We start from the raw sequence: 11,448 nt of genomic DNA, 5'->3' as shown, positions 1-11,448 counted from the left end.
CTGCCCGGGCCTGCGGAGCGGGGAGCAGAAATCACTCCTGAGGTCCTTCCGAACCTGTGTTCTCGGGTCTGCGACGTCCGTCTCTGTGACTGACAGCCTGTGCTTTTCTCCACATGAGGCACCAGGCACTTAGAAGTCCCATGTCACCGCAGCCTCGGCATGTCATAAACCACATCAAAAGCTCTCTGCAAGGCCCGCCTTCTCCTCTGTGAAACCTGAGGCCTTAAGTGGACCTGCTAGGAGGCTGGCGATGAGGAGCCCCTCCCTGGGCCCAGAGGGTGCGTGTTCCGGCCGCCAGACTCTGCTGAAACTTGCAGCTTTGTCACTGGTGGGGGCCGGGGGCCGGCTCCTGTGTCCCCCAGAGCCCATGCTGGGACCCCTGGAGCCTGTCTGGGGTCTCGGGGGTCTCAGCGTGGGGAAATTTGGAACTGCGCTGCCCTGGTTTCAGCCACACCCCCCTGTTCAGACACTGAGCCCTGCAAGCCACTCGCCAAACCGCCGTCCCGGGACCACACGGAGGGCTGCCTGGCAACGCGCGGCAGCCCCGGGGACCCCAGGCCTCTGAGGAGGAGCAGGCTGACCCTGCAGCGCCCGCCCCACCCCACCTGCTCCCCCAGGGGCATCTGCATTTGTCAGCACCATGGACCTGTTCCCGCAGCCTCTGCCAGGAGCCTCATCCTTTATATTCCCGGAGACAGGAGCCTTTTTTGGTGGAAGCCAGTTGGTGCTGGGCTCTGCCACTAACTGACGAGATTCCCAATTAATGCAGCAAGTTGCAGATGCGACAATACTCACGGACGCCCGCGCGCTCGGGGGTCCCTGTGCCGGCGACTGCGATGAGCCTTTCCCGTGAGTGGTCCCCTTAACCCTGTACCCTCTTTGGGCCACAGTCCTGTTGTACAGGACACACAGAGAGAGACTTCGCAGCGTCCCCACGGCTGCCCGCAGGGGCTCCCAATGCCCCTGAGCCAGGCGGTGGCCCCCGGACAGAGCCTCCCGCGGCACTCGGTCCAGGCGGACGGGTTCCAGGCCTGTGTGCGTAGCTCCCTCTTGGCAGGTGCTACGTGTGCGCCTGAGGGGGTCCTGGCCGCCCCCCACACACCCCTGGCACCTGTCCACTCCGGTCCTCTCCGTCACAGGGGACACGCCGCTCGGACACCATCCCTGCCACTGCCTATACCTGGATTCCCGGGGGGACTGGAGGAGGCTCGTCAATGTGCCGAAACTGTTCCAACTCGTAATTGTTACCTGGGCTTCCAAGAATAAGGGGGAAATAAGTATTTTCTAATAGCCAGGGAAGAAGGAGCAGGGTGAGGCCCTGGTGCGGGGCTGGAACCTGGGGGCAGCCGGGCTCGATCGGCTCCGGGACCGACACCGGTGCGGAGCAAACGTCACCACAGAGTCGCCGAGACACCGTGAAGTGGGCGCAGGTCTCGGTCGGGTTTGTACACGCGGCCTCAAAATTAGGGTCTGAGCACCTATCTGTACCCACAATCGATTCTCGGGTCTGGATCTATATTGGAGTGTACAGGTCTGTCCAGAAAGTATCCAGCTGTGCAGTGTGAAAAATAGAGACATTTATTGAGGAAGACACAAGAAACATTGTACACAGGACAGTGACACCTCAGTCCCCATTCGAAGCAGGCACCTTGACACCTCACACAGGTCTCCCAGTCGCCATCAGCTGCTCTGTTGTATTTTCCTGAATCTCATCGATGGTCTGAAATCTCTTCCCATTTAGAGGCGATTTTAGTTTTGGAGAAAGTCAGAAGTCGCAGGGCGCCACATCTGGGCTGTAGGGGGGCTGGGTCACCCGGGGGATTTGATGTTTCACCAGAAAACTCTGCCCGAGGCGGGATGCGTGAGCAGGCGTGTTGTCGTGCGGAAGCTGCCCGTCAGCAGGTGCCCGCAGCTGCGGCCTCTGAATCATGTGACTAGTTTCCGTGGAGGGATGTTCAAGTTTAACACAAAACTGGGTGCAGATTCGTGGCTCTACTCGCTCAGTCGTTTCGAATGTGATGGCCACACACTGCACATGCTCACTCGGTGGTGTCTGCCACCCGCACTGACCAGTGCGGTGAAGTCGTCACTGTTCACACACGCACAGTCCAGGCCACCCTCCTCGGCTTCCAGGTTACATCCATGTTGCGCAAACTGTTCTCATTAACAGTGGCTGGACTTTTTCCAGAAGGTCCTCATCTAGGTACATGAGGTCACACATGTGTGCATATATTTCCATGTATTAGAGCAAAGGAAGGGAGGGGAGAGAGGCTGCCTGACCCGAGCGGACAGGGTCTGGGGGAGCCTCTTTCCTGGGGACTCAGGGGGCCCGTGTCGGTCCTGCTTTGGGAAAGAAGGGGGCCGCACCCAAGAACCAGGACAGCCAAACTCTGTCCTCTGGCCTCGTCTGAACCTACCATTGCACTTGAATTGTCACTGGCCTGCGGACGGCAGAGCTGGCCACGATGGACTGGCAGCCTGTACCTCCCGGAGACTTGCACCCTGCCTGAACCACAGCAGCAGGTCACTGTGGTGACCCCGGCCTGGGCTGCAGCGAGGCTGTGGGGACCCCGGAGGGCCAGTGGCGAGCCGGGCAGCTGTCCTGCCCGGTACCCAAGCTGAGGGCGTCTGTGGGGGTGGGGGCCCCTCCTCTGCTTCCCTGGCAGGACCCCTGTTCGCCCCCCACTCAGCAGACAGCCTCCAACCTGCCATCTACGTTTCCCTGCTTAAATTCAGGGAGGGAGAGGGAAGCTGGGATCCTGGCTGTTCTGTTGGAAAGAAAAAGACTCGTGAATGGTGCTGTGAGTGGATACTTTCCCTGCTAGCCGGTGAGGACCCACGAAGAAATGAACAAAGAAAAGCGGGCAGGCGGGCAGCGCACAGGCCGGTTTGCCCCACACGGTTAACACGTGTGTGCCCGACGGGCTCTGGGGGCTTCCTGTGTCATTTCACTTAATCCTACCCTACACCTTCCAAAGAACTGCTGGTATCATCCTTGCTTTACTGCAAAGCCCAGAGCGGTTAAGTGAGTTGCCTGAGGCTGCACAGCTGAGGATGAGGTAGAGGTGTTGTCTCCCGCAACTTAGAGAATTTGTTCCAACGCACGAAAGGTGGCCGGCCTGTCGCAGTGCTGGCCGTGGCGTTTCTCCTGGCCCCAGGCAGGCACCACAGCCGGGCCCCTCGCTGGACGTCCCGGCTCCCGGGCATTTGCTGACAGCGCTGTGCAGGAGCTCGAGGCCCGAACAGGCCTTGAATCCCGACTCTGCCCCTTGTCCGCTCGTAGCCTTGGCCAAAACTTGCGTCTCCTCGACTGCAAACTGGGGCTCTTCCCCGGCTGCCTCTGGGTCCCGGGGAGGGGTTAGCGAGTCACGGCCCCCTGGGCTCTGCCCTCACGGGCATCTGCGTGATTCACGACGTGCCGCTGGCCTGTGATCCTCCGGTCCCCACGTGGTCACGGCTGAGCCCTGCTCACACAGGTCACCGCCGGCGCATCCGCGGTGCACAGCAGCGACAACGGCGGCTGACCAGAGCTCCGTGCTCCACCCGGTGGCCTCGTTATAAATACTCGTCATGGACTGCGGCGTCATCCACATCGTGTCCCGTGCGTGAGCCTGGCCCCGACCGGTCCCCCTGCTCAGAGGAGGAAACTGAGGCACAGAGCCAGAAAGCAACTCACCCTGGTGACGTGGCTGGAGCCTGGCGGGGCGGGGGGGTTTGGATGGGGGTCCCTCAAGGCCCGGCGCGGCCAGCGGTCCCGGTTCAGAGCGGGGGCGGGGGCCGTCCTTCCCGCTCCCCCGGGTCAGGGCAAGCTTGGTGGATGTCCCGCTCTGTCCCGGTGGGGCCAGGGCTCCCTCACCTGGGCCGGGGCAGCCGCCGTGCTGGGGGAGGGGCGGCCTTTCTCGGAGCCTCCCCTTGGCCCTGCGGGGAGAGGCAATGGGAGGGTCCCCGGCGGGGGAGGAGGGGCACCGCGGAGGGGAAACAGATGGGAAGGTGAGTAATTAAATCAGCACAGACCACAGACGGCAGGGCCTGGGACAAAGGAGCAGAGCAATTACGTCAAAAAACAAAGTTTGATCTCACATCACATGAGCTCGTTCCCTATGGACTGTTCCTTAGACCTGTTTGGAATATAATGCAAAATAAAACACACTCACACACACACCAAAAAAACCCCACTTCTGTTTCATTATGTCATTATTCTGGAATTCCCTAAATTTTTAAAAAATATGTAATTCTTCAGGAAACAGCCCAACACAGAACCCCAAGCCCAAGGCCCTTTCCCAGGGGACCGTGGGGTCCCCGGGAAGGGTCAGAGTGTCCGCGTGTCCCCGAGGGCCCGAGCTGAGCCGGCCTGTATTTTAAACAGATAATGTCCCCGTAACTGGGAAGCACTGATGTCGCAGGCCGGCTTTGTCCGCCCCCCGCCCCCGCCTGCTTTGGTGTGTTTGTTGCTGCCGCCTGTGGTGGTCCAGAGAGGAAAAAAGAAACACTGTATCTTTAAATTAGGAGGCGCTGGGTCCAGGCAGCGGGGCAGTGAAAAGGCTAACGGCTGTGGAGAAGGAGTTTAATCTAATTTAGTTGGAGGGCGTCTGTCGGCGGTGTTGTTTTTTGGAGTGTGGGAATAGAGGACAGAAGCTGCCCCCTTGAATGGTCCCCCCTGCGCCAGAAGCAGTGGGGAGCCCCGTCTAGGCCACTGATCCAAAGCCAGCCTTGAAAGGGAGATTAGAGGCAGACTCTGATTTGCAATTCACACGAAGGCACCCCGTGGAACCTTTGGTAATATTTCAAACCCCGTTTCAAGGGAAGCGGCCTTAAAAATAGCTGCCCAAATCGTGCCGGAGGGCCAGGGCCCTCGGCCGCCCATTTTATGATGCGGGGGAGCTCCCCCGTGCGTCCGCACTCTCCCTCCCTGTAACCTCTCCCAACTCGTGTTTTTCAGGCGCAATTAAAACTTCTGCGCCTGTTCAGTTGGCTGCCACTGGAGCCGGGCCCGGAGCGGGCTGCAGCACATTTTCCTGAGTGATCACCAGTCAGGTCACGGGCAGCAGGGGGTTTCCTTGGAGAAAAATGTGGGGTGTGGGGGGGGACATGCCTCCCGGGTTAGAAAATAGCATTTTCCATGCTTTTCCTTTTTAATCTGGTAGTCAGTTTCTGCAGAAACGCAGCCCACGATGAGGGCTGGGGATGCGGTGCCGGTGACGGCCCAGGACCGCCCCTGCCTGCGAGGAAGCAGATCCCCTTCTGTTCCCATTGGACGGAGGACTGGGGATGTGCCTGATGGGACACCGGGACTGAAAGAGGACACACAGCAGCCATCTCGCTGGGGCACCAAACCTGGACGGCCAAGAGCTTCCCCAGTCCCGGGGGTGGGGGGGACCCTGCCGAAAGAGCACCCGCCTGACCCCAGCTCCTTTCATGATGAACTTGACCAACACACCCCGTGTCCTTTCACAAGGCCCGAGGGCGACTCTGACAGCTCACTCGGACCATTAGCTTGTCACATGCTAAGTCTAAAGGCTTAATTTCTTCCTGTGGCTGAAAGGGACAGTCCTTTTTTTTTTTTTTTTTTTTATCTTGGAGGGGTTGCTCGGACTTCCTCTCATCTCCTTTTGGAAAACCTTGAACGGTGCGCGTAAGTGGCCCCGACTGGAACATCACAGGAAGAGCTGTGACTTTGATTTCCAGTGATGTCCGTGTCCAAGTGTTTTACGCTTCTGACTTCGCTGGGTCGGAAGGAACCCTCCTCTCCTTCCACTCTCGTCCACCCGAAAAAAACACCTAGTTCGCGTCCTAACTCTCGCCCGACTCCTGAAACATCCCCTTTCCAAAGCCTTATGCTTTCCAGAGAGAACCGTTCCAAGACCTCGACCATGGCGAATGCTTAAGAGCAGAATTTTCCAAGGTTTTTATTTTAGGTGATGGGGGGGGGGGTTAAGAAAATTCCTTGTCCCTGCAATGTTATTTGAAATCATGTTTAATTATAAAGTTTCATTAAAAACCTTTGCTCAAGATTTTAGAGGCCTAATAAGATTTCCATTAATTTAAACATATCGCTATTCCCACGACAGCCCCAAATGCTTTCTCTTCCCTCTTTCATCCGTGGTTAAATATGTAAATAAAATGTCTAAAGTCATTCTTCAAAGAAGACAAAAGAAAAAAGAGCTGAGGGGGAAGACAGCCATAAAAATCCCTCCCGATTCTCCACAACATTTGCCAGAGGGGGGCCAGTTGCCAGCCCGGCCGAGCAGCAGGGGAGCCGGCTGCTCCTTAGAATCACACATCTCAAATCCCACACACAGGAAAATAAAATAAAATAAAATATCTTTTCAGCTGGAGCCATCAAAAAAGGCCCTTTTCATTTATTAGTCACAGAGTTATCTGGCCCTGGCTGATTTCTCGGAGCGCTCATTTTTCTACAATAACGTCTATTTGTTGGTTTGCACCTCGGCTGGGCAGAGCGCAGGGCGCAGCACTTACTGACATTTTTCTGAAAACCAGAGAAGAAAGCAATCTGAAGTGGTTCCAGCTAAAATAATGGGTCTGAACATGGCTGAATTAAAATAGCACATAAAAGATCAATTAGGAGGCACTTCTCGCGTCCCTGGCACCCCCTCCCGGCGCCCGCAGCCCCCCTGAAACTCTCGCACAATGATTTGCCCCCCAGTAGGTTCTGAGAAGCAGAAAACACAAAGGAAAAGAGAGAAATAAATGGTGCCCGATGAAGGGCCTCCGCCAGGAAAAAAAAAAATCTAGAAAAGCCAACTGATGTTCACTGCATCGTTTCCAACTTCGGGTTTTGAAAATAGCTCACTATTCAAAAGTAAAACAAATAGCATACGAAAGATGGCAGCCTTTGAAAAAGCGGGTGCTTTTGCGTGGAAGAAGTAAAGGCGAGTTGAGGTGGGTGGTTCTGACTGCGTTACGGCGCTTCTGCACTTGGCTCTCGCTCCAGGTCTCCCCAGCATCTCACGCGACAGACACCCAGCCTCCCCGGGACAATGACTCAGGGCCCAAGGGCCAACCGCCGGTTCTGGCCTGCTGGCCAAGTCCCAGCCCGAGACTTCTCAGTGTGGATGGAAGGACCGATGAGGAATGGACGGATGGACAACGGGCAGAAGGAAGAAAGGAAGGGCTGAGGGAAGGATGGATGGACAGGGAGAAGGTTCGGTGGGTAGATGGATGGATAGAGGGATGGATGGATGATGGTTGGATGGATGGACGGAAGGAAGGAAGGATGGAGATGAATCGGTGTTCGGATGGGTGCCTCTATTGAAAGAAGGGTGAGTGGATGTGTCAAGTCTCCAAGTGTCTTCAAGATGGGAAACCCCATGCCTTGTTTGAAATAAAAACCAATGTTCTAAAAAGCCTTCCAGAGGAAGTGCCCGAGGAGTCTCCCACTGGGGCCCAGCACCACTCCCGGGGAGGTGTGCACAGTCTGTGCACCTCTCCAGTGTCACCTGAGCATGGGGGAGATTAAAAAAAGGCCCTGAGGACCGGGCTGGGTCCTCTGGCCTCCTCTCCCCGCGGCGAGGCCCGCCGGCTGCCCCCTAGAGGTGGGGTCCTGGAAGTTTCAGAAAAACTTAAAAACATCCTGACGTCGCGGGCGTCTAAGAGGAGAGAGACGCGGCCATCCCCTAGGGGCCCTGTTTATTGAGGGGTTAACACGCGTTGCAAGGGGAAGCGCTTTGCAGGTTCTTTGCAGGCCCGGCCCCGCGCTTACGCCCGGGGCGGGGCCGGGGCGCCCAAAGAGTCCTGGTCGAAAACCGGCCGGTCCAAGAGGGTGAGCAGACGGCCTCGGTCTAGGGAGCTCGCTCCACTTTCTCCAAAAACTGAGTAGAAATGGAGCTGACGGCCGCGTCCCCCGACCTGTCATTCCCAACGCCGCATCACCTTGCGGGTCTGCGCCCAAGGAGGCCGCGGGCGGGCAGATCACTCGCCAAATAATGTAAATACCCGACGAGCGAACGACTTCCTACGAAAATAAACTCCAGCCCCGCCTGGCGCGAGGCCCCTCGACTCCGCGGCTCTGTGGGGGGAGGGGGTCACCGCTCTACAAGCCGAGCCCCCACTTCCCGGGGACGAAGGAGCCGCAGGAGGCGGCCTGCCCCTCCCCCTCCCCGCCCTCTCGGCCGAGACCTCGCCGGAGCGGCCCTAAAATCTGGATTCCCAGAGCCCCTCCCCCCGGCTCTCAGCTCCTCGCTTTGAAATTTCAAAGGAAGGCCCTCCCCGGAGCCGGAGCCGGAGCCGAGCGCAGGCCTGGCGACTCCCAGCTCGGGCCGACGCGGGCAGGTTTACAAGCCAAAGGGCCACTTTATGGCCACGGCTGTAAAACGCAGATCCCACCCCGCTTTGAAAGCGCCCTCTGCCCGGGACCCGCCATAAAAACCAGGGAAGATGCGTCCCCAGCCCCCTGCCGCGGGCACCCCACCCCCTTCTCCGGCCAGTCTCCGAACTTCCAGTAACCTCGGTGCCCTTGGGGTTCGCCGGGAAAGGGGGCGCTGGCGGGAGGCGGCGAGAGGCACAGGGTGCCCGGGACGATCTCGAGGGGGTCCCCCGGAAAGGGGGCGCAGGCGGGAGGCGGCGAGAGCAAAGTTGGAGGCCGGCGGAGGGAGGGCAAAGGAGCGGCGGGCAGGACATGCGGAGGCGCCAGGCGGGGTGTCCCGGCCGGGCGGCGACGCAGGCGGGACAACGCTGCGCCCCGCGGGGCCCGGAGCCGGCGGCGGGGCGCAGGAGCCGGGGACCGGGCGGCCCCGCTTTCTCATGCAAAGCAGCGGCGGGGGCGGGGCGCGCGCCCGGGGGCGGGGCCTGTCACCACTCGGCTTTTCCCCCTTCGCCTTTTTGCGAGTCTTCTCACCCCGGGACGCAAACCTCGGAACAGCTGCGGGCTGGGCCCGGCGGAGGCCGGCGGGGGTGGGGAGGAGCCGCGCCGCGCTGGCCCGGCCACCGTGCGCCCGCGCCGCCCGCCCGCTCCGGACGCGCCGCCCGGGAGCCCCCAGAAGAAGCCAAAGTTTGCTGGCAGAGACGCGCAGCCCGCGCCGGCCGCCTCGCCGAGGGCTCCGGGGCTCCCCTCGCTTCCCGGTATTGTTCGCCAACTTTGCTCCTCTGTTCCCCGGCCCTACCTCGGCGGAGGCCGAGCTCGGGGAGCGGGGCCAGGCTGGGCGGGCATGGGCGGGGGCCCGGGCCAGGACACGGAGCCGGGGCCAGCAGCCCGAGCCCGGGAGCAGCGGCTCTGAGGGCAGCGGACCTCCCTGCGGGGGCGCTTCCGACGCCACCATGCAGCGCCCGGGTCCCCGCCTGTGGCTGGTCCTGCAGGTGATGGGGTCGTGCGCCGCCATCAGCTCCATGGACATGGAGCGCCCGGGCGACGGCAAGTGCCAGCCCATCGAGATCCCGATGTGCAAGGACATTGGCTACAACATGACCCGCATGCCCAACCTGATGGGCCACGAGAACCAACGCGAGGCCGCCATCCAGCTGCACGAGTTCGCGCCGCTGGTGGAGTACGGCTGCCACGGCCACCTCCGCTTCTTCCTGTGCTCGCTGTACGCGCCCATGTGCACGGAGCAGGTCTCCGCCCCCATCCCCGCCTGCCGGGTCATGTGCGAGCAGGCCCGGGTCCAGTGCTCCCCGATCATGGAGCAGTTCAACTTCAAGTGGCCCGACTCGCTGGACTGCGGCAAACTCCCCAATAAGAACGACCCCAACTACCTGTGCATGGAGGCGCCCAGCAACGGCTCGGAGCAGCCCGCCCGCGGCTCCGGCCTGTTCCCGCCGCTCTTCCGGCCGCAGCGGCCCGCGGGCGCGCCGGAGCACCCGCCCAAGGACGGGGGTCCGGGGCGCGCCGGCTGCGCCAACCCGGGCAAGTTCCACCACGTGGAGAAGAGCGCGTCGTGCGCGCCGCTCTGCACGCCCGGCGTGGACGTGTACTGGAGCCGCGACGACAAGCGGTTCGCCGTGGTCTGGCTGGCCGTGTGGTCCGTTCTCTGCTTCTTCTCCAGCGCCTTCACGGTGCTCACCTTCCTCATCGACCCCGACCGCTTCCGCTACCCCGAGCGCCCCATCATCTTCCTCTCCATGTGCTACTGCGTGTCCTCGCTGGGGTACATCATCCGCCTCTTCGCGGGCGCCGAGAGCATCGCCTGCGACCGCGACAGCGGGCAGCTCTACGTCATCCAGGAGGGGCTGGAGAGCACGGGCTGCACGCTGGTCTTCCTGGTCCTCTACTACTTCGGCATGGCCAGCTCGCTCTGGTGGGTGATCCTCACCCTCACCTGGTTCCTGGCCGCGGGCAAGAAGTGGGGCCACGAGGCCATCGAGGCCAACAGCAGCTACTTCCACCTGGCGGCCTGGGCCATCCCCGCCGTGAAGACCATCCTGATCCTGGTGCTGCGCCGGGTGGCGGGGGACGAGCTCACCGGCGTCTGTTACGTGGGCAGCATGGACGTGAGCGCGCTCACCGGCTTCGTGCTCGTCCCCCTGGCCTGCTACCTCGTCCTCGGCACGTCCTTCATCCTCTCGGGCTTCGTGGCCCTCTTCCACATCCGGAGGGTGATGAAGACGGGCGGGGAGAACACGGACAAGCTGGAGAAGCTCATGGTGAGGATCGGGGTGTTCTCGGTGCTGTACACGGTGCCTGCCACCTGCGTGATCGCCTGCTACTTTTACGAACGCCTCAACATGGAGTACTGGAAGGCGCTGGCCGCGCAGCGCAAGTGCCGGGTGAACAACCAGACCAAGAGCCTGGACTGCCTCCTGGCCGCGTCCATCCCCGCCGTGGAGGTCTTCCTGGTGAAGATCTTCATGCTGCTGGTGGTGGGCATCACCAGCGGGGTGTGGATCTGGACCGCCAAGACGCTGCAGTCCTGGCACGGGGTCTGCAGCCGCCGCCTCAGGAAGAAGAACAGGAGGAAACCCGCCAGCGTCATCGCCCACGGTGGGATTTACAAAAAAGCCCAGCACCCGCCCAAAACGCACCTGGGGAAATACGAGGTCCCGGCCCAGCCCCCCACCTGTGTGTGAAGCGCTGGGGAGGGGGGGGCGGGAGTGCAGCGCTCTCCCGGGGGGCTCGCGAGGGCTGCAGAGTCCGGCACGGGGCTCTCCTCCCGTTGGCGGGCTGGTCGGGTGGTGTGTTTTTTTTTTGTTTTTTAATAAAAGTAAAAGAAAAAAAGTGCAAAGTCTGTGCCCTGAAATGCAGGAGGCTGTGACACACAGGCAGGAATCCCCAGCCGGAGAGGTTTGGTTCTGCCGGTCGGGTTTGGGGGGAAGCGGAGTGCCCCGCTAAGTAGCCTCTTGTGTAACTAATTTGTGGTGAAGGAGTTGATTCAGCCCCCAAAGAAAACTTTTGTTTAGAAGCCTCGGTAAATATACATACATCTGTGTGTGTTTGAGTTGGTTTAGCTACTCATTTACAAATCAGAGGAGAGATAACTTGTTTGCAAATTAAAGGGC

At 60.4% G+C, this 11,448-nt stretch overlaps 1 protein-coding gene across 1 annotated transcript; it reads left to right on the top strand.

Annotated features, from left to right (window-relative positions):
- The first annotated feature begins 8,933 nt into the window (after positions 1 to 8,933).
- Positions 8,934 to 11,116, top strand: FZD10 (frizzled class receptor 10). Its single transcript, XM_037161047.2, has one exon. The coding sequence runs from the start codon at positions 9,274 to 9,276 to the stop codon at positions 11,017 to 11,019; it is 1,746 nt and encodes a 581-aa protein (XP_037016942.2). The 5' UTR covers positions 8,934 to 9,273; the 3' UTR covers positions 11,020 to 11,116.
- Positions 11,117 to 11,448: the final 332 nt, after the last annotated feature.

This window comes from Artibeus jamaicensis, unplaced genomic scaffold (genome assembly GCF_021234435.1).
Source record: "Artibeus jamaicensis isolate MK-2021 breed Jamaican fruit bat unplaced genomic scaffold, CSHL_Jam_final contig_525, whole genome shotgun sequence".
NCBI lineage: Eukaryota > Metazoa > Chordata > Mammalia > Chiroptera > Phyllostomidae > Artibeus > Artibeus jamaicensis.
This window is presented reverse-complemented; position numbering and strand designations above follow the sequence as displayed.

Coding starts and splice junctions, on each gene's coding strand:
- FZD10 (XM_037161047.2), top strand. CDS start 9,274: ATGCAGCGCCCGGGTCCCCGCCTGTGGCTGGTCCTGCAGGTGATGGGG.